At 48.9% G+C, this 19,704-nt stretch overlaps 7 protein-coding genes across 7 annotated transcripts; 5 read left to right on the top strand and 2 right to left on the bottom strand.

Annotated features, from left to right (window-relative positions):
- Positions 1-130: 130 nt before the first annotated feature.
- BDBG_01377 (3-dehydroshikimate dehydratase) lies at positions 131-1,241 on the bottom strand (the record flags this gene model as incomplete). The annotated part of the gene is made up of 2 exons (XM_031720303.1): positions 131-736; positions 864-1,241. 2 exons carry the CDS (start codon positions 1,239-1,241, stop codon positions 131-133), a joined length of 984 nt encoding a protein of 327 aa, XP_031576421.1.
- A 366-nt stretch (positions 1,242-1,607) lies between these two features.
- Positions 1,608-3,514, top strand: BDBG_01376 (6-phosphogluconate dehydrogenase). Its single transcript, XM_002628422.2, has one exon. It carries the CDS (start codon positions 1,673-1,675, stop codon positions 3,227-3,229), a length of 1,557 nt encoding a protein of 518 aa, XP_002628468.1. The 5' UTR covers positions 1,608-1,672; the 3' UTR covers positions 3,230-3,514.
- Positions 3,515-3,530: 16 nt separating this feature from the next.
- BDBG_01375 (flavin dependent monooxygenase) lies at positions 3,531-5,417 on the top strand. Its single transcript, XM_002628421.2, has 2 exons — positions 3,531-3,775; positions 3,860-5,417. Exons 1-2 carry the CDS (start codon positions 3,699-3,701, stop codon positions 5,286-5,288), a joined length of 1,506 nt encoding a protein of 501 aa, XP_002628467.1. The 5' UTR covers positions 3,531-3,698; the 3' UTR covers positions 5,289-5,417.
- A 258-nt stretch (positions 5,418-5,675) lies between these two features.
- BDBG_16360 (uncharacterized protein) lies at positions 5,676-9,799 on the top strand (the record flags this gene model as incomplete). The annotated part of the gene is made up of 5 exons (XM_002628419.2): positions 5,676-5,906; positions 6,152-7,013; positions 7,071-7,954; positions 8,013-8,816; positions 8,870-9,799. 5 exons carry the CDS (start codon positions 5,676-5,678, stop codon positions 9,797-9,799), a joined length of 3,711 nt encoding a protein of 1,236 aa, XP_002628465.2.
- Positions 9,800-10,763: 964 nt separating this feature from the next.
- On the top strand, positions 10,764-12,089 carry BDBG_01372 (translation initiation factor eIF-2B subunit protein; the record flags this gene model as incomplete). Its single annotated transcript, XM_002628418.1, has 1 exon — positions 10,764-12,089. The coding sequence occupies one exon, from the start codon at positions 10,764-10,766 to the stop codon at positions 12,087-12,089; it is 1,326 nt and encodes a 441-aa protein (XP_002628464.1).
- Positions 12,090-12,776: 687 nt separating this feature from the next.
- On the top strand, positions 12,777-17,000 carry BDBG_01371 (uncharacterized protein; the record flags this gene model as incomplete). Its single annotated transcript, XM_002628417.1, has 2 exons — positions 12,777-13,541; positions 14,073-17,000. 2 exons carry the CDS (start codon positions 12,777-12,779, stop codon positions 16,998-17,000), a joined length of 3,693 nt encoding a protein of 1,230 aa, XP_002628463.1.
- Positions 17,001-17,450: 450 nt separating this feature from the next.
- Positions 17,451-19,671, bottom strand: BDBG_01370 (exopolyphosphatase). Its single transcript, XM_002628416.2, has one exon. The coding sequence runs from the start codon at positions 19,506-19,508 to the stop codon at positions 17,790-17,792; it is 1,719 nt and encodes a 572-aa protein (XP_002628462.1). The 5' UTR covers positions 19,509-19,671; the 3' UTR covers positions 17,451-17,789.
- Between the last annotated feature and the right edge of the window lie 33 nt (positions 19,672-19,704).

Genomic DNA, 19,704 nt, shown 5'->3' with positions numbered 1-19,704 from the left:
ATTCATATTTGCTGATAACTGGATTGGCCCTTAGTACACAATAGTACTAAGCTCCAAGACTTTTCCCCATGAAACTACTGGCTATAGATAGAGTATTATAGTTACGGAGGCAGAGCACCTCGAACAAAGCTCAGACTGGCATGCACCGTCGAATCAACTCATCCATACTCTTTTTCCCCTCCTTCGCGTACTCACGCATACCATACCCGCCTACTTCTCCCCTCAGGCCACCATCAAAGACCTCCATAGAAAACCAGCCCCTAAACCCTGTCTCTAACACTGCTCTAGTGACATCTTCAATAGGCAAGTATCCACCATGATACGGGAATGGGCGGAATGCATGACTCCACCGTGCTCGAGGCCTCATGCCATCAATTTCCCTCTTTTCCAGCGGTGAGGGTAGCGGTTTATACGCGTCGGAGATCTGCAAGAGATAGATCTTGCCAGGCGGTACGGTTTTCGCCAGTTCATCCAAACTCTGCTTGAACCTCTGATCCAACTGATGTTCGTTGATATCTGCGCCTCCTTCCACTTTTTCAACAAGTCCCGATGCATTTGTCGGGTCTGCCCACTCACTGCCGGCGGTCTGAAACGTGTCGAGACACAGCCCAACATTTGGCCTGTTGACTTCTTGGACTATGTCCCATACATCTTTCCATGTGGGAGCGTGTGTGGACCAGCACCAATTTTCATAAGCGAGACGCATATTGCGTAGCCGCAATAAATCGGCTAGTTGCTGGAGATCTGAAACTATATCCTCACGATTTGCGGATATCTTATGTGCTGGAGCGTCCGTGGATCCAACCTCCGTGTAGTGTGAGCTTCTGATGTAGGCAGATGTCGAAAACTTTACGACTACTCACCTGCAGCATATCCGTCCCGCACGCCTCCATAATCCTGATCCAACCATTTGCTCTTTCAAAAGCGTCCTCTCGCTCTTTAGATCCTCTTGCCCACCCCTCAAAGTTGCTAAAAGGCTGCAACATCATCACTCTGATGTCGAGTGCGCGGCACATCAGTGAGACCTCCTGAGCTGCTGTGCAAAGATCGGTGTAGTCATCTGCAGCAACATCTCGATGGAGAAGCTGCGTTGCGAACTTCTGGAGATCGGGAAATGCAAGTTCAACTGCGGAGAACTCTGCGGCGGCGATTGCTTCGAGATTCCTAGGTAATGTGTTCTCATCGGGGTCCGAGGATGAGATGGAGCAGGTCGCAAAGGATAGGGGGATTTTTTCAGACATTTTGCTTTCTTCCACTTCACTTTTTCATTGACGTTTGGTTTGTCCCATTTGTGCCAGACACAGTATGATGTGGGATAGTACTCTTCGCCAACTATTCGCCATGCTCAGGGCCGAAAATTCCCGCTGAGTATCTCCTCTGGTCACTTTGGCGTCATAGGCGTCATATCTCGTGGAAGACTGGGAATGGGCCAATCCGCAACAAATACCCTTACCCTTAGTTAATAATGACCAACCCCAATTTTCCCTCGCAAACTGCGGTAACTCTGTTGTACTTTTTAAGTTTCCATGATATGACGTCACCTTGTTTAATCCGGGAATTGCGTGGTATCACAACTACTGCCGCTCATAGCAATTAAGTATTCGCTGGTTAAACCTGAATCAAGTCTGTGGGGTGTTCATAATTTATCAGCACCAATTTATCAGAAACAGCCATGGCTACCACCCAACCATTCCAGCACACTGGCATCGTTGGCGCCGGCAACATGGGCACAATGATGGCTTTCGGCCTCGCAGAGCTTGGTCCCGATGTATCCCTGTGGGACGTGAAAAGCTCTAATGTCGATGAAGCAATATCAATGAGCAAAAACGAAGAGAAACTGAAGGGGAAAATCTCCGGTTTCCACGATATCCATAAATTTGCTGACAGCATCAAGCCCGTCACGGTCGATGGCGATCAAAGAAGGCTCTTTCTCTTCTCAATTACGCACGGATGGCCCGCAGACAGCGTCTTGGATAAAATGAAGGATGATCTGAAAAAGGGAGATATCATCCTTGACGGCGGCAATGAAAATTATCGGAAGACCGAAAGGCGGCAACGGGAATTAGAATCAAAAGGAATCAGCTGGATTGGAATGGGAGTGTCTGGGGGCTATCAATCTGCAAGACATGGGCTAAGTTTGTCGCTCGGTGGTGATCCAGATGCCATCAACGTAGTGCTACCGCTTCTGCGAACATTCGCTGCGAAGGACGCACGAACAAAGGAGCCCTGTGTCTCTAATATTGGTCCACGCGGTGCGGGCCACTACGTTAAGATGGTACACAACGGCATCGAGAATGGGTTGCTATCAACTCTTTGCGAGGCGTGGGATATCCTGCACTCCGGCTTGCATTTATCCCACGACCAGATTGGAAAGATACTTGAGAAATGGAATAGTGAAGGGGAGTTACGACATACGTTCCTTGTCCAAATTGGGTCAGAGATTTGCCAACGGCACAAGACTACCACAGGTGATAAGGGTGGCGAGGCTGCAAGTAGCGCTGGCGGCTTTGTCCTAGACGATGTCGGCGATAAGGTCGTGCAGGATGACGACGATACGGAAGGGACCCTCTACTGGATGGTCATGGAGGCAGCGGACCGGCACGTCTCTGCCCCGACTATAGCGACTGGCCAGTTTCTCCGAGTCGCAAGCGGCAACCGCCGACAACGGCTTTTGGTCGCAGACAAGCTCAAAGTTCCCCACCCAAAAAAAATGGAAGCTACCAAAGACGCAGATTCGTTCATCGAAACGCTTCGCAAAGCGGTATTCGTCTCGTTCCTGTGCTCCTACTGCCAGGGACTGGAACTGATAGCACGTGCATCCCGGGACGAGAAATGGAATGTTAATCTCGGAGAGTGCATGAAGATCTGGCGTGCCGGCTGCATTATTCAGGCAGAATACATCTCCGATCTCCTCATGCCTGCTGTGACATCTGGTGCAAGGATTATGAACATGAAGCTCATCAATGAGGTCTCAGCTGCACTTACGGAACACTATGACTCGTTAAAGTTAGTGGTTCTGAGTGCGGTGGAGGCAGATTCCTGTGTTCCCTCAATGTCAGCCAGTTTGGAATATTTGAAATATGAAGCGAGTAAGATGCTCCCTACGCGATTCATGGAGGCGGAAATGGACTTTTTTGGCGCGCATAATTATGATAGGCCTAGCGTTAAAGGAGAAGATCCCGGTAAAGTGGCCAAGGGTGCGCATCATTATGAATGGCGCCCTGCTTGAAACATGTCTGATGTGATGTTGCAGGACACTCTCGGTCAAGCAAATTCGTTCATTGTCCATAAGGTGGAAAAGCAACGCATCTATTCATAGTGCATTTGGTCTATCAATACTTAGTAAGGGTAGATGAGAGTTATAGTCCTGGGCAATTGTCTTTTCTAGCATTGTCGCTGTTCGTCCTTGTGTAGGACGAGGGGTTTGTTGGTTGGCTTATCTTATCTTACCTCAATCTAATCAGATAACTATCGGTCTTGAACGCTAAACCCAATAGAGTATTCTGGCATTTCTGCCTGGACAGTGGCATGTTTGCAGTCGAAGAAGTTGCCGAGCCGATATAAATATAGCCGGCGTACCAACCAACCAACAAACAGCCGGAGAAGGTGGCCCTGGCATCGTCCGCATATCCAAATTAAGCCACTGTACATGTAACTATTCACCCGCCAACCAAGTACTGTCTTGTTTGCGTGGAACGATGCGAGCGCTTTCCTCCCACCCAATCCGCAGGGTAGCCATTATTGGCGCTGGCCCGTCTGGGTTGGCTGCGGCCAAGTATGTATTGGACCATTATTACTAAAACAGCGTCTGCTTAATGTTGTCCGTCGTAGCGGGGTACGTACTGACGCGATCCCGTAGATTCTTGTTAGCCGAAAAATATTTTGAAAAGATTGACGTTTTCGAACAGCGCAGTCGGGTTGGTGGGGTCTGGAACTACTCAACAGCTGCAGACAAAAAGCTTGCTTCGATTGATATCCCGCAGACAAACGCCCACTTACCCGCAGAGGAGCCCATTTGGCATTCGTCGTCGGGTTCGTCGCAAAGTTCTGATTCAGCAAAGTCGCAAGGCCGAAAAGAAGCCTCGTTCATATCCCCACTCTACGATGACCTGGAAACAAATATCCCTCACACTTTGATGCGGTTTTCCGATAAACCATTTCCTACGGATACACAGCTATTCCCTAGATTTGCGACTGTGCTGCAATATATAGAGGAGTACGGCGCGGATGTCGAGCACCTCATACAATTTCAGGTCCAGGTTGTAGATGTGAGGCTTGATGATGCGCGTGCGGGGACGTGGATTGTGACAAGGAAGCATTTAGAAACTGGCGCTCAAGAGGATGATGTCTACGATGCCGTGGTGGTGGCGAACGGTCATTATAATGTACCATATATCCCGTCGATCGCTGGGATATCGGAGTGGAATGCGGCATATCCGAACGTCATAACACATTCCAAAACATATTCGTCCCCCGTGGAGTTTCAGGATAAAAAAGTTATTGTTGTTGGCAACTCTGCCTCTGGAATTGACATTGGAGCTCAAATCAGCACAACATGTCGCAAACCACTTCTTGCTTCTGCGCGGTCTCCTTCCTACTTTGCCACCGGAGCTGTTGACGATAAAAAAGAGTATCCGCAAATTGTTGAGTTCCTGCCACCAATTACTCATAACCGGGCTGTTCGGTTCGAAAATGGGGAGATTGAGGAAGACGTCGATGCCGTGTTGTTCTGCACGGGATACTTATACTCATTTCCGTTCCTGTCATCATTGAAACCTCCGGTTGTTGAGGATGGAAGCAGGACACTCCATGTTTACCAGCAAATACTTTACGCTGACCAGCCCACCCTGGCATTCCCCGTTTTAAACCAGAGGGTCATCCCGTTTCCGATGGCGGAAAATCAAAGCGCTGTGATTGCTCGAGTCTGGTCCGGGCGGCTCAGTCTTCCCTCAAAGCAAGAAATGTACCAGTGGGAAGAGGCTGAAATAGCCGCTCGGGGACCTGGCAAAGCCTTCCACGTTTTCAAGTATCCCATGGATGCTGATTATATCAATGCGTTGCATGAATGGGCGGCCAGCGCGGAGCGGAGGCCAGGTTTGGAGAACGAAGGGCGCGGCAGGGATTGTACCTACTGGAACGAAAAGGATCGATGGACCCGGGAACGATTCACACTCATCAAGAAAGAGTTTAATATGAAGGGGGAACAGAGACATCAATGTCGGACCTTGGAGGATGTGGGTTTTGATTTTGAGGCATGGAAGGCGGAGCAATCGATAACGTATCGATGAATTTAGTATCTAAAGTAAAGTAATTATATATCTAGATAGAATGGATTCCATATTCTCAATATATACCACTGTTAGCTATTTCTATTACATTCTATTACAATCAGCATGGTGTACCCTGGCCCTGGGCGCCTCCACCAGGGACTTTGATGACAACTGCCCCCGGCAGCATGTCACGTGCAAATGGTCATGGTTATGTCAGCAGCTAAGTTAGTGGCTTTCCGTTCATTGCACCAAATGTCGGCGCGCAATACATTCTCATTTGCACTCGCGCTTATATTCTGCGTTCTGCGTGATACAGTAGCTATTCTATTTTGAAATTCAGTTGTTCAGTTTTGCCCTATTGTTGAAAATGGACTGTGGCTTTGTCATTCCCATCCATGCATAATAATGGGCAAGTCGAGAACGCCTACTACAGTTGCACATCTCGTCTCATCATCTCGCAAGTCTAGAAATACGTCCAACACCCAGGAATCCACCGCTACGGGATCTGAGACCTTACTACAACTGTCTGACGAAGTATCTGTCAATAGTTCTCAGGAATATCCCATAAAGAGTATTATTGACGAATCCCGCGACAGGTATCTCATTGCCTGGGAAGGCCCGTACGAACCAACCTGGGTAAGTTCTATGTGATGAGCTCATGCATGCACCAATTGCGGCCGTTCTGTTTTTAAATTTGATTTGATTTGATTTTTAATAGATGAAATATTTTATTTTATTTTTTACCTTATTTGTTTGGCAGTGTTTGATCACATTGTTGTTTGATCACATTGTTTTACATTCATGATTGAAGTACTGTGCAATGTATGCTGGCTTGTCAAGTTTGTACCGTGGCGATTGTTAGCTAAAGCTCCATCCTCTAGGAACCCAAGCATTTTGCAAACGACGTTGCAATTCAGATCTGGGAGAATAAGAAGAAGAGGACAGATAGTGTTGCCTATAAACGTGGTGGCTCTGACCAACACTCCTCTTTACAGTCTCCTTCCGCAACCTCTGTTGCTGGTCCACCTTCCACGGTACCAGAAACTCAACAGACAGGCCTTAGTCAAAATTCTGTGCTTTCAACTGCAGCTGCGGGCAGTCAATTTTCTTCAAATCCTTCTCAAGATTCTGAAGCAAGCGGCAGTTTGTACTATCCAGACACCTCTGATCAGGCCACCCAGTCAAGCAGTGGTGCCTCAGCCCAAAGCCAGCATCAAAACTTGACCAGGGGTGCAATTCAACTTTGTTCAATCCAGTCGAGGCGCAATCACACCTTATCGACACAAATTGAACCAAGCCCTACTTCAGGATCGCTGCAATCTCCAAGCCATTGCTCCCTTCAATTCATTCGACCTAATACTCGCAGTGAGCTATTGACCCGATTTCGACGGCCCGCACGTCACAATAGACTACAAGCTTCGCACAATAGTTCATCTCCAAGCTCGTCTACAAACCCTTTAGAAACTAACTCTACCTCAAAAAACTCCTCGGGCATCTTTCGATTTCAGGGCACACACGCCTACCCGACAAGCTGCGAAGGGGATCACTCCTTGGGGTACGCAAATTTCCACTCAAACAACATTGGAACTGAGATTGAGATAGCGGAGACTCCACCAGCACGCCTCTCGCTGTATCACAGCCAGAGCGCTAGCCAATCTCACCCATCACTTAGCCCATCCACTTTATCTCGCGTTTCAACTCACCATTCTCCCTCGCAAGCCCCTTTATTCAACGATAGTTTTGGTAAAATCTCTCCGAGTACCTTCCTAGTTATGGTCATCGCTAATAAGATACCTTCAGTACATAAAACACCTATTCGCCAGATAGCACTTCCTTTAAGCAATACTGTCCCCGAAAGTCTAGAGCGGGGTATTTCCACTCAATCCCCGACACCCTCGATCGGGCAAAACCCTTGTTCCCTTGCTGGAAATTCTAGTAGCATATCCGTATCCATGTCAGCACAGCTACCCAGTAACAGCGACGCATCGCAACCTGCAAATATTCCACAGAGTTCCATCATCAACATGGATGAATCATCGCCTACTAGCGGGACACCGAACCCGTCCATGACTATGGAGGAAGCACGACGTAATAATCCAGGGACGAACTTTCGCGAGAAAATGAGATTTATTCGTGCCCATGAGCGCTCTCTCGCCGGAGAACCACAGAGCGTTAGTGCAAGCGTAACACCATCATCTGCTAGCGATATTGAACCATCACATCCAGCTCCTGCCAGAGATGCGGTATCCCCCCTTAATATCCGCGTGGATCAGGAGCCTCATACTCATCCACCACACGTCATGACAACGGCCGAACCGCCCCCCACATTTATTGCACCCCAGGCTCTACATTACAATGCGGAACATCCAGTTACTGTCGCGGAATTACTCGCAGAGTCGCAGCCAAACCTTGCTGGTGAGGTAGAACTTCCAGAAGTTTCAGCAGATATAGTAGCCGAGCCAGTAGCAGGATTCGAGGCAACCGTGGCCTCAATTGAAGAGGTGCCGGAACCGCAGCCTGTTGGCATCAACCTGGGACCCATGGAATTCGCTGTTCCTCTCTCTATGGACTCTAGAGTAAAGGATGACTATGATGTCACCCTTTCCGCAGAGAGCAGAACGATTGGAAAATTTTTGGCGGAATCTTCGTCGTTGGGAACCGATATGAGCAGCTCTACTCCGGAGGTTAGTAGCCGCTTTAGCCAACCAAAGTGAATTTCAAAAATTTCTTACACAGATATAGTATGATACCCAAATCTCGAGAATGCTGAAGTTGGTCAATAAACTGAATAATATAACAACACATCCTGACCTCAATGACCAACCCGCGGCGCCCGGTGCGAATCCAGTCAAGGAGGCGGCGTGGGCGGAATACTCGAGTACAAAATTTCAATTTCTAGGTTTCCTAATTGACGCAGCCGTAAATGATGATTTGCATATTATCATCGTAGCACGAAGCGACAAAGCTGTCAAGCTTGTGGAAAATTATTTGATGGGCAAAGAATTTATCAATACTCAACCGGCGACGGATAGGTCGGCTGATCTTGAATTATCTCTCTGCAAAGGGCAGCTCAGCTTTGCGATTCGGTCAGCGACTGATAACAGAGTACTTCAACCATTTAAGCCCCCGGCTGCGATTATTGCTCTCGATAATTCTTTCGACGCGGAGGATCCTGTCATCCGCCAAATACGCACAGAAGCGTCTCCGAATGGGCAACTTTTGCCTGTTATTCGCCTGCTTGTTTCTAACACTGCAGAGCATGTCGAACGATGTTTGCCAGACACATCAAACATCAACAGGCTTCGCCTTCTTGTCAAGTATACGCGAGACTTCAGTAGTACCGCTGGAGAGCTTCAAGATGATGCGCTAGGAGTACAAGAAAACGCAGAGGAGGTTTTCCTTTACTTGAAAATGGACCCTGCTACGCGTGTGTGGCCGCTTGCAGCGGTTGAATTAATACCAATAGAGACACTGGACGTCTCTCCTGCTACTCTGGAAGTAGAGGAGCTTCGATCTATGTCATCTTCACGACAGAAGCGGTTGTTGGTAAGTGGAGAGATTGCTAGCATCTAAGGTCCATGACGCTAATAGATTTGTAGGAGAACGATGAGGATGAGGCTAGTAATCAAACAAAAAGGCAGCGCATGACCCCTTTCCAGGATATCACACACATTAGCGACTCGATGCAGGGCCAAACACAGTCGCAGGACGGAGGAGATTCTCGGCTTAGCGAACGAAGTTTAGTCCAAGCGAAAAACGCCATGGAATTCGAAGTTAACCAGCTACAAACTGCTTTGGAAAAGGTTCAAACGAATCTTCAAACCACGGAGAAGAGTTTCTCTCAACTACAACATCGATACGAAAGCCGCCTAAACAATTACCACAAATTACGCAAAGAACTAGAGCAAGCCCTCGAAGTTTCCAAGACGTCCTCCGAGCGTCTCGAACGGCAGAAGATTGAGATAGCCAAACTCAAAGACGAGAAAGCCACCTTAGTCAAAGATCTTGATGAAGCTAGAACCATCATCAAGGAGGGAGGAGGCACGGATGCGGAGTTAGAGAAAGCCCGAGAGGAAATACGCCGCCTGACAAAGGAAAATACCAGCCTCCAACGCACAGTCCAGCAAGAGCGCTCGCAGACAGAATATACAAGGCAACAATACCAAAACGCCTCCACTGCCGCCGCGCAATCAGCCATGGAACTGCGCCAACTCGAAGAGGAGCTGGGCGAGCTAAAAGCCAAGGCCGCAGGCGACCTGACGAAGTTGAAAAGGCTACGCCTGCAGAACGACGAGCAAACGCATCTGACGCGGATTAAGGAACTCGAAGTAACGTTGGCGCAACGGGATGAGATGTTGAACCGCAAGGAGGAGGAGTTGCGGGAGTTGAAGAAGAATCGGCCGTCGACTCGTGCGACGAGTCTGCAGCCGCGTAGCCCGAAGTGGGGGGCTAGTCGGCCCGCAAGCCCGGGGGCGAATAATGTTGGTGGCGGTAACATGCGGGGTAGTGCGTTGAGGTATCCGTGCTGAATTGAATGAGATGAGGTGCCATCGGTGTGGACGTATATACAATGTTCTGTCGTTCTAGTTATGGTTGCTGGATGGCTAGGGTTAGCTCCTTATACAGTTTCATCAAAGGGCGAGCACATTTATTCCGTCAGGCACTATCAGACGGGAGGCAGAGAGAAGTGTCGGATGAGGCAGGGTTTTGTGTTAGCATTTTTACCAGTGCTTCTTTTCCTCTTTATTGAAGTTGTCCGTCATTCTTTCATATTTCCTAATGCCCGTACTCCTTGAATAACTATGGACAGATTCACATCCCGATGCAGGCGCCAAGGATGGGCGGTTTGGTTTATACATATAGATATGTATGCCTTTTGATACTTTGTTCAATGTTGTCATCTACTTTATCCTCCTGTTATCTACCTATTGTTTGGGTTTTATTGTCAAGTATGGTAAACAATCGTTTAGTTTCATTCAAGGATGATGTTAAGCCAGAGATCCTTTTTCACTTTCTTTGTTCTCCTTCCCTATGTGAATGTGAATATTCTATTTTGTGGAGGGATACATTCGTTATTTTTTTGTTTGAAAAGAGTTTTGCAGCAAGCTTGCCGCTAAACTTACCTCCATAATTTTAGAATAGGCTCCCCCCAACCAAGCTGGCTTGGCCTAACTGCACCCGGCCGTTGAATCAAAGTTTCACTCTTGCCGCCCCTTGCCGCCCTTGCCTGGAGCTCAGTAAACTTTAATTCCACATCCCCACACCAGTCAAAATCCCCCACAGCGGCTCCAACTCCAAGCTATCTAAACTACGAAGAGCTGCATGGTTTCCATCCACACAGAAGTGACGACATCATATATCTTACGTTCTTTAAAGAGAAAACCCATAACACTAGGGACAGAGCTACAACCAAGTCTACTTATACCTCAAATCCTAGCCCCCTTGTTGCGTCATCGTATCCGCAGCTCACAAACGGGTCCGAATCCAACTGACATGGCAGTCTCTCCGGGTCTCTCCACTCCAGATCTCTCTACCCCGCCCCTTACGTCTCCTTCCTACAAGCTTGAAGTAACTGCGTACCCCGAGGCCAAAGACGCACTTTCCAACGGCTTATTGCGTCTACGAACGGATCATGTCAGCGGAGCGAAAGACCTCGCTACGAGGGCTATATTTTCACTCGTGCACATTGCTGAAATTATCGGGGAGAGGCTTATTGAAGAGATAAGGCAGGATGAGGAAGAGGCGCGCGGCGGTAAATTGCGCGGTTCGCCTTATTCGGCGGTGGAGACGTGGTGGGAGTCGTGTCGGAAGGCTGGGTGGATTCTTGCTAAATATGGCCGGCCGAGCATGAATGCAGCGATTACCGGTGCAATTGTCAAGGCGCTGGATAGAGAGAGGCTAGGGCTTGCTGAGCTGGACGAGGAGGTAGTCTCCGATCGATATGGAAAATGTGGGGTGGTGAGGAAAGCGTCCCGAGCGGATGGTGGCGAGGGAGAGCAGGTTGAAGATGAAGAAAGGTGTATTAGGATCGCAGTTGAGAGAATGCATGCGTATCTGATGGAAAGATATCACAATGCCACAAGGACGCTGATTGGGGCGGGGTTACGGCAGTTTTTATATGAGAAGGGAACTATCGAGGGCGAGAGACGGGTGGTGAAAATATTGACCCTAAGTTCCAGTGCAACGGTTATGAATGCATTGGCAACGGTGTTGGAGACGGAGAGAAAAGTGGGCGGGGATGGTGGGTTGAAGATTCTGTTGAAGGTCATGGAGTCTCGACCGCTCTGCGAAGGTGTAGACTTCGCCAAAGACCTTGTCCAGGGCGCAGAGGCCGTCGGGGCCACGGATCGGCTGCGTATAGAGATTGCGTCAGATGCCAGCGTTGCGATCCTAGCGAAGGGCGTGGATGTCGTTCTACTGGGAGCTGATCGAATATCTGATAGCGGGGATGTGAGTAACAAGACTGGTAGTTTACCTGCCGTGCTTTGTGCGAAAGCGGTGTCGGATAACGTGGCTATTGTCGTAGTGTCCGATCTCGATAAAATCTCCAAGCCAGGGGCAATGGAGGCGTATAGAGAGGAAGAGAACGACCCTAAAGAGTTGGAACGTGGATGGGACCACCATCACGCCCACGGAAGCATAAAGTCGAACCTATGGCGCATCATGGTGGAGACTCGAAACGTGTACTTCGAGTGGGTCCCTGCCAGATATATCGATCATTATATCTGTGAGACGGGTATCCTTGATCTCAGCAGCATTAGAGAACAATCCGAAAAAGTGTTCCATGCGGAGAGACAATTGTTTGGCTGTTTCCCCTGATGTTTGACAAGTGCGGTAGTGGTGGTGATCTGCCGCCTTGGACAAGGGTAAGGGTGGTTTAGTTTTTCACCCGTTCTGGTCGGGAATGTCGACAAAGCACGAGCAATGACTGGCAGCTGGTCGGGTCGTGCAGAGCATTGATTGCAAGAGAGATAACCGCCCTTTGTTGTTCTATTTTAGGATAAATTGAGGCTATCCCAAAGTTTTTTCCTGTTTTGGAATGTGGAGCCTCAGCCCTACCGATCGGCGCTAGGCCCGAAACAGCAATGAGTAAACACGCAACAACACATCAACGTCCCGGCCCGGACCCTATCACCGCGGACAACAACAAAACAACTTCTCCTGCGACAATCACAGTTCTCCCCAACCCAAAACATTAATTATTTTACTTATCCCTGCCATAGCTTGTCTGATGGAGTGGGTAACGATCCGGTATTAGCTACGAACGACTGTACGACTGCCTCCTCTCATCTAACGGCCTGCTCTGCTCACACTCGCTCATTCCCAACCTCCTGTCGCTCGTTACTAGGCAATTGTGCCGCCATTGTTTGTCGTACTGCTTACCCAGCGGGCTCGTTGCATCTGGAAGCGCATCTGTTCAACCAACTCCCAATGTTATGACATCCCCAATCTTCCACATTCGCACCCATCCTATTACCACCCACACCACGTCAATTCTTCGCAGCAATGGCTCCAGCTGCACCAGGTCTTCCTACCCGATTCCCCTGCTGGTGTCAGGCTGTATATTCATGGGGCGGAGAGACAAAACGAGACCTAGGGTTTGTGGAAGGAGACCTTATTGAATGCTTGAATGCTGGTGATGGATCATGGTGGACTGGCCGCCTACGTCGAGATAAACGCATGGTTGGCGTGTTTCCCTCAAACTTTGTCAAGGTTCTTGGGGACGACTTTGTCCCTGGGAGCCGGTCGGTCAGTCCAATGCCTGGTGGACCTGCAGGCTTGACGATGGATTTACGCCGGATATCAGCCTCCAATTCTGCTGCATCACCCAGGAAACAAAAGACTTTCCGAAAGCCCTTTCAGGGGTACAAAGAGGCCGTAGGGCCGTCTGAAGCTTTGAGGAAGAGGCAGAATGATGATAATATGAACAACAACAAGAACAACAACAATAGCAACGTCAATAATAATAATGAAAATCATATTAACAATACTGGGCAAACCGTTTCGGCTTCGGGGAATCCGTCAAGAGCGAGTACAGGCTCGGCAGGGACGCCTCCAGCGTCGAGCAAACATCGTGGATCTCTTTCACGTCAATCTCCTCGCCATTCTCCACACTCTGATCCCCCTGCTCCAGTTCAACATCGATCGTCCATTTCTCACGCCATATCTCCCTCACCCGGTCAGCATGCAGGGTCGGTTCGCCGGGAAATATCTCCTGCACCTATTCAACATCGTGGTTCTTTCTCACATCATCCCACTTCCCCCCTTCCGGTACGACACCATCATTCCTCGTCTAACCCCACGCCTCATACCGCTTCCACAGCACCAATGCAACATCGTGGCTCTTTCTCTCATCATCACCGTCCTATTTCTCCTGCACCAGCACATTACCACGAAACTGTACCCCGTGCCTTGTCTCCTTTATCGATGCAACATAATCACTCCGTCTCTAACCCTCATCCTCGTGCTCTTTCACCTGGGCCAATCCAACATCATCAGTCCGTATCTCGTGCCGTGTCCCCGTCACCAATGGAACATCACTCATTCTCTAATCCCTATCCCCGCGCACTTTCTCCTGGACCAATCCAACATCATCAGTCCATATCTCGTGCCGTGTCCCCGTCACCAATGGAACATCACTCATTCTCTAATCCCTATCCCCGCGCGCTTTCTCCTGGGCCAATCCAACATCATCATTCTTTCTCTCACTCACATCCTCGTGCGCTTTCTCCCGGGCCAGCACGAGATACCGAATCGCCTCCACCGCCACCTCCCCCTCACCGAATTTCCGTCAAAACCCAGCCGCGAATGCATAGCCAATCACCTATTCCCACACCCGATGATATGGATCATGTATACCCTACCAAAGCCAGGACTCCCTCTCCACATTCGCACTCTCCTGCCATTTACGGTCACACCCCATCTCCTCTAAGAGATGCTATGGAAGACGTCATGTCTTCTTTACAAGATATGGGTCTAAATCACGACGGTCCGGTAGAACACCCGCGTCGCTCTCCTTCACCCTTCCATCCGTGGTCCCCAGAAGCGTTTGATAAGCTTCATAAGAACGACGTGCCTAATCCAATTCAGCGCCCTATGACTTCCTTAGGGCTAGGTGGTGGTGATGACCAGCTACAGGAGAACAGTCACCATAATTTTACGCACCAATACAATGATGGGCCTCCGCAACTCAATAATTATGTGCAGAGGATGGAGAGCAGACTCCGCAAGTTACATGCGCAAAGTAGAAAGTCCTCCGATGAGCTTCATATTTCGCCTAGTAGTAAAGACCTCCCGCCCATACCTCCCCCGAAAGGACCTTCCGATTCCAGGCCACAGTCATCTTCAAATCAAGATAACCCGGGATCACGATTAAGAATCCGAAGATCTGCCTACGAATTGGGCAAAGATGTCCTTGAACGGACGTTTACGACAAAATCCAGTGCCACAACTTCTTCCAGTGGTGTCCAAAGCAATGCAACTAGCAGTACCTCCAGCACAGGACGTACAAACCAAAGTGTTATGAGTGGCCCATCAGCTTCAGGGTTGAGCGCAACCAGTGCCGCCAGCTATGCACGGCATACCAATAGACCAAATACTGCCATGGATAATCTTCGCCCCTCTGGGCTAATTGGTTCTGATAAATCTTCTGACAGCGGACTCCGGCCTCAAACACCGCTGACCGGAATTTCCTACCACTCCAGCCATGATTCCTCTAGGCAAGGAGCAACTTCTGCTGTCGGATGGAACGAATATAGTAAAGATGCTCCAAGCATGTATGGCGGTCTCACCACACTCAAGTCAAAGAAAACAGGCTTTTTCAAGAAAATCATTGAGTCTGCTAAAACAGGAGCTGCGACTGCAAGGAGCAATATTGCTGCAGGCCCTGGTGGAGCCGTATCGCCGACTAAGAGCCGCATGGCTGTGGGAATATCATCTTATGCATCACCTCACTCGGCGAAAAGTGTGGCAAGAGACACAGGCTTGGGTGCATCTGTGGATTGGGTTCAGGTGCGGCGGGACGTCAACAGGTGTACTACGCCAAGCCATCATGAACTAATTGAGAGAGCGGAGAGATGCCAGATGCTCGATTATCCAGTAATATACGCTGTGGAGGAACTGTATGAAAGTGCAGAGGGAGATGAAGGAATAGATGGCCTACCAATTGCAGAGCCTACCAATTGGGCTGCTGTGAACCTACAACTAGTGGACAAGAGTGTTCGGTTCATAAGTAGCCTACCTGCAATGATAAACCCAATTGGCTTATCCCAAGGGTACATATGTCGCCCGCATCGCAGTGATGGACAGCGGTTACGTGCCATATTTACTTGGGTAGCCGAAAGGATTGCATGGGATGATGATATTGATGGTGACGTTGATTTAAAGAGGGTGCTCTATATGAAAAGAGGGTCCCCAAAAGAAGTTGCCTATTTAGTACAGGAAATGTGTTCCGCCGTTGGCCTGCATGCTGAGGTAGTTCATGGCTACCTGAAAACACCAGGAGAGCAACTAGATCTTGATAGTCTCTCCCATCCAAATCACTGGTGGAATGCGGTATTGATAGATGGCGAGTGGCGGATCATGGATTGCTCCTTGGCAAGCCCGACCCACCCACGAAGAAGCTTGTACTCGAGTTTCAATTCTCAGGCTGCTGAAAGCTGGTATTTCCTGGCCCGTCCTATGGAAATTTGCTACTCTCACGTTCCCATTAACCCCGAACAACAACATATCTGCCCACCCGTATCACCCGATGTTCTTCTTGCGTTACCCTGTGCTTGTCCTCCATTCTTTAAGAACAACCTGCGGTTCCCTAATTATGACACAAGCCTTATTCGGATCAACGGGCTTGAAGCTGTCCAGCTTCGTGTTCACGTACCTCCTGATGTTGAATGCGTTGCCGAAGTTGAGGCCCTTTCATTTGACCGTGATATGGATGGTGACCTCTTTGAAAATGGTGACATTTCCAAGAAGCGTGCACTCGCACAGCCGGACTGGATTGGTGGGCAAAAACGCTTTACCATAAAGGCAGTCTTGCCTGGAGATGAGGGGCAGGGAGTTTTAAAAGTATATGTTGGGAAGAAGGGATTGATGCATTCTATCAAAGATATTCCTCACCCTCTAGCATTTGCACTCCCGATCACCCACACAGGGGATAACCCGACCTATGACTTCATCCTCCGCCACCCGACGCCTCACGCCCAACGTCACGACCTTTACGTTATTCAACCACAATGCGCCAAGCTTGCAGTAAACAACACCTTCGTCTTCGCAGTCCGCCAACATCCATCGTCCCTTCCGTCCAGCTCCCCGAATCCCAACGATGGCAACGGTCGCATCTCCCCGAACCCCTTCGCCCGCCCTACCAGCGCGCTCAGCATGGGATCTTCCGTTGCCGCAAGCTCAAACGCGTCCTCAGGCTCCTCGTATATCAATCAAACGTTCTCCGCCTCTAGCTCTAATGTCTCGTCGAATGGCAAACAGTCGCAGCACCCCCTCAAGCCTGCGAAGCTAGCTATACAAGCACCTTCAGGGAGAATATTAAGACTGACACGCAAATCTGAGCACGCCCTCACTACCAGCATTTGTGGAGATCTAACAGGAGATGGCCCACCTGACGGCAGCGTGTGGGAGACGGTGATTAAGGTTGGTGAGACAGGTGTTTGGAGAGGCCTGGTACTTGCTGACCGCAGTGCAAGGTGGTGTGTCTTTGGGGAGTGGGAGTGTTTCTGATACCCTCTTTTGTCGCTTCCTTTCTTCTTTTCCTAGGTAGCGAGACATGGTAATAGAAGCCCAAGAACGTTTTTCCTCCCCGATTTCCTTCTATGTTCCCTAGCGAGATTTGTTTGCAGTTCTCCCCGTCCAGCGACTTTATTTCTGGCCCTCTTCTTGATATGTTATGGTTTTGGGTGATGCTCGATATCTTTTCATTTTCTCTAGCCTTTCGTGGCCTTTTTTTCCCCATCTCTTTCCTGTTTTTTGTTCGTCCTCAGAACATTGTTGTTTACTATGATGTTAGTCTTCAGCATTTCCCCTTAGCTAATTTCAGAGAGTCATTTCTCGCTTTCCTTCAATTTTCTAATTGATTTCATGTATTCCTGATGATTTTACTAAGTTAATCGGTCTTGTTTACCTCATTACATCGGCCAATTTAGCAATGAAACAAGAGGAGGGCAATAGATTCAGCAATTCTTTCGTTTTCCTTCAGGGTGGAGGGTGTCTCATACTTCGTTTTATTACCTTGCAAGTGTGCTACTGTTCCGTTTCTGTGACATTTTGAAGCCTTTAACAATTAAAGCTTCGAATTCTACCGCATGATTCGCTATTCTGGTTTGTTGGCATTGGTATTATGCTAGCTATACCCTATGTTTTGTTCAATACAAAGACTGCATTGGCATCCACAGTTGTCCAAAATACTCATTTTATCCACTTCACTATAGCGAAATTTATGCTACTGTATATTCTAGCAGAGACGGCTATCAATCTGCCTTTATATGGATATTTCCTTACCTCTCCTCTGACTCAAATCACAGCATCACAGAACGTCCGCCGCAACAATGGCGCAACCTGCTTTCTGCTCTTCGACACGTCAGTCTGACGCCAAATCCACATACAGCGACCGGTATCATCACCAGTATCCGGGGAAGCAACATGCTGAATCCAAATTCCGGCTTCTAACCCCAGCTCTCCAATCGCAGCTGCCTCGAAACGCTTCAGGCCATCGCGACAATCACGATTCAAATTATAGAGCAGCAATTCACGGCGAAACTCGCTCTCTGGTTCTGGGCTTCTAAACGCTGTCATGACAGCGACGAGGTCGAGGTGCTTCTCTCCTGCGAAGGAGGAGAGGTATTCAGATAGTAGCGCGGTGGAGGATGTATCGTTCGTTGGGGTGGTCGCAGGGGTTTCATATTCCCGAGCACACTTTTCCATGAGCCAGGAGAGGGGCTTTACTATGCAGCAGATGCCCAATTTCACCGTCTTATTATTGTTTATGACCGGTGAGCCTGTGGTTGTAGCAATGGTCTCAGCCCACTCCTTATAATCCCTCCCCAGCACCTCTAAAACCGTTAGGTTTTCAACGCTATTCTCCTTCGCGAGAGCGATTGCATCGTAGAAGGCTTGTCTATCCCAACATGTGCCGCTGGTAGCAGATTGAGGATTACTTCGCAAATGTCCGTCTGTGCCCGCTCGTATCTTAGCTTCCAGGAAGGTAACTGCCGCTGTATCGACGCTAGACACCTTGCTTTTCGCCGTCATGTTAGCTGTGTCGATTAGGATCGCTGCCATAGCTAGTTTTGCTGCTTGTGCTTCGTAGATTACAGTCTGGTCTTGGGCTGTCTCTGGGTCCAAGGCGGTGTGAGGGTGTGCAGAGAAGGGAACAGGGTCCGCCCAAAGACCTTGCGCTCGCAGCTCGCGAACAACAAGAGACATACAACTTCCTACACCTGTTTGTATGCAGCGGGGATCGTGTAAATATGACTCAGGTTCCCTTGAAACGAAACATTCATCATCGTGATGATCTATGCAGCCGACGACGGAAAGGTTGAGCTCCGGCACGGCGTCTGAAAGACCTTCAATCCCACGTTTCCCCCCATTGGATGGGAGTTTTGGCAGCGCATTCCAATCCACCAACATAACATTTAGGGTTTTTAGCTCTTCTGCAACACTGTTGATGTTTCCCGGTGCAGCTTCGTGGTAGTGCCTGTCGCCAGCCCCCTGAGCTTCGTTTTCTCCACTGGCATCAGTTGGATTCCCGCCCAAAGACAACAATAGCTGCTCCTTCAAATCCGCAACAGTCAACACACTATTTTCTAGAACACTGGTGTCAGCTTCTTCCTCTCCTCTATCTTCACTTCCATCCCACCCCACCGCTAACCTCAACGCCGTCACAAACTCTGGCCTCAACCTTGCCAACTCTTTCCCAGAATGAACATCTGGCAAATCGATTAGGGGTATATATTGACGAAGAATCTTTTGTCCCCCTTCCCTTCTTGGCGATGAGAGAACAGTCCCGGGGCTAGATGAGACTACTCTCGTGGCAAAGTATGAATATACGATTGCAGAAAGTATGGAGTCTAAGTCCGCGGATGGATTACCCAGGACGTATATTTGATACTTGGCCGGGGTTATAGGTAGTGAAGAAGATGATGCATTTGGAGAAAAATGGGAAGAGTTGTGTGCTTGTTTGAGGAAGCGGAGTAAGTCTAGTCGTCGAGTGAAGGTGGCTGGTTTACCCATAATGAAAAAATTGTGATGGCGATGATGTGGGCAAGTAGAATAGAAATGAGGCCTGGGTATATAATTATATAGCCTTTGGTGTATTATTTATATTTCGACACTGCATGCCTGTTCTATGTAGCTAATATTGATCGATCCGTGGAATATTGATTCGTGATGGAAATAACTCAACAAGACATCGATGCGAATTGATACA

The sequence above is a fragment of the Blastomyces gilchristii genome, assembly GCF_000003855.2.
Source record: "Blastomyces gilchristii SLH14081 genomic scaffold supercont1.2, whole genome shotgun sequence".
Lineage (NCBI taxonomy): Eukaryota > Fungi > Ascomycota > Eurotiomycetes > Onygenales > Ajellomycetaceae > Blastomyces > Blastomyces gilchristii.
This window is presented reverse-complemented; position numbering and strand designations above follow the sequence as displayed.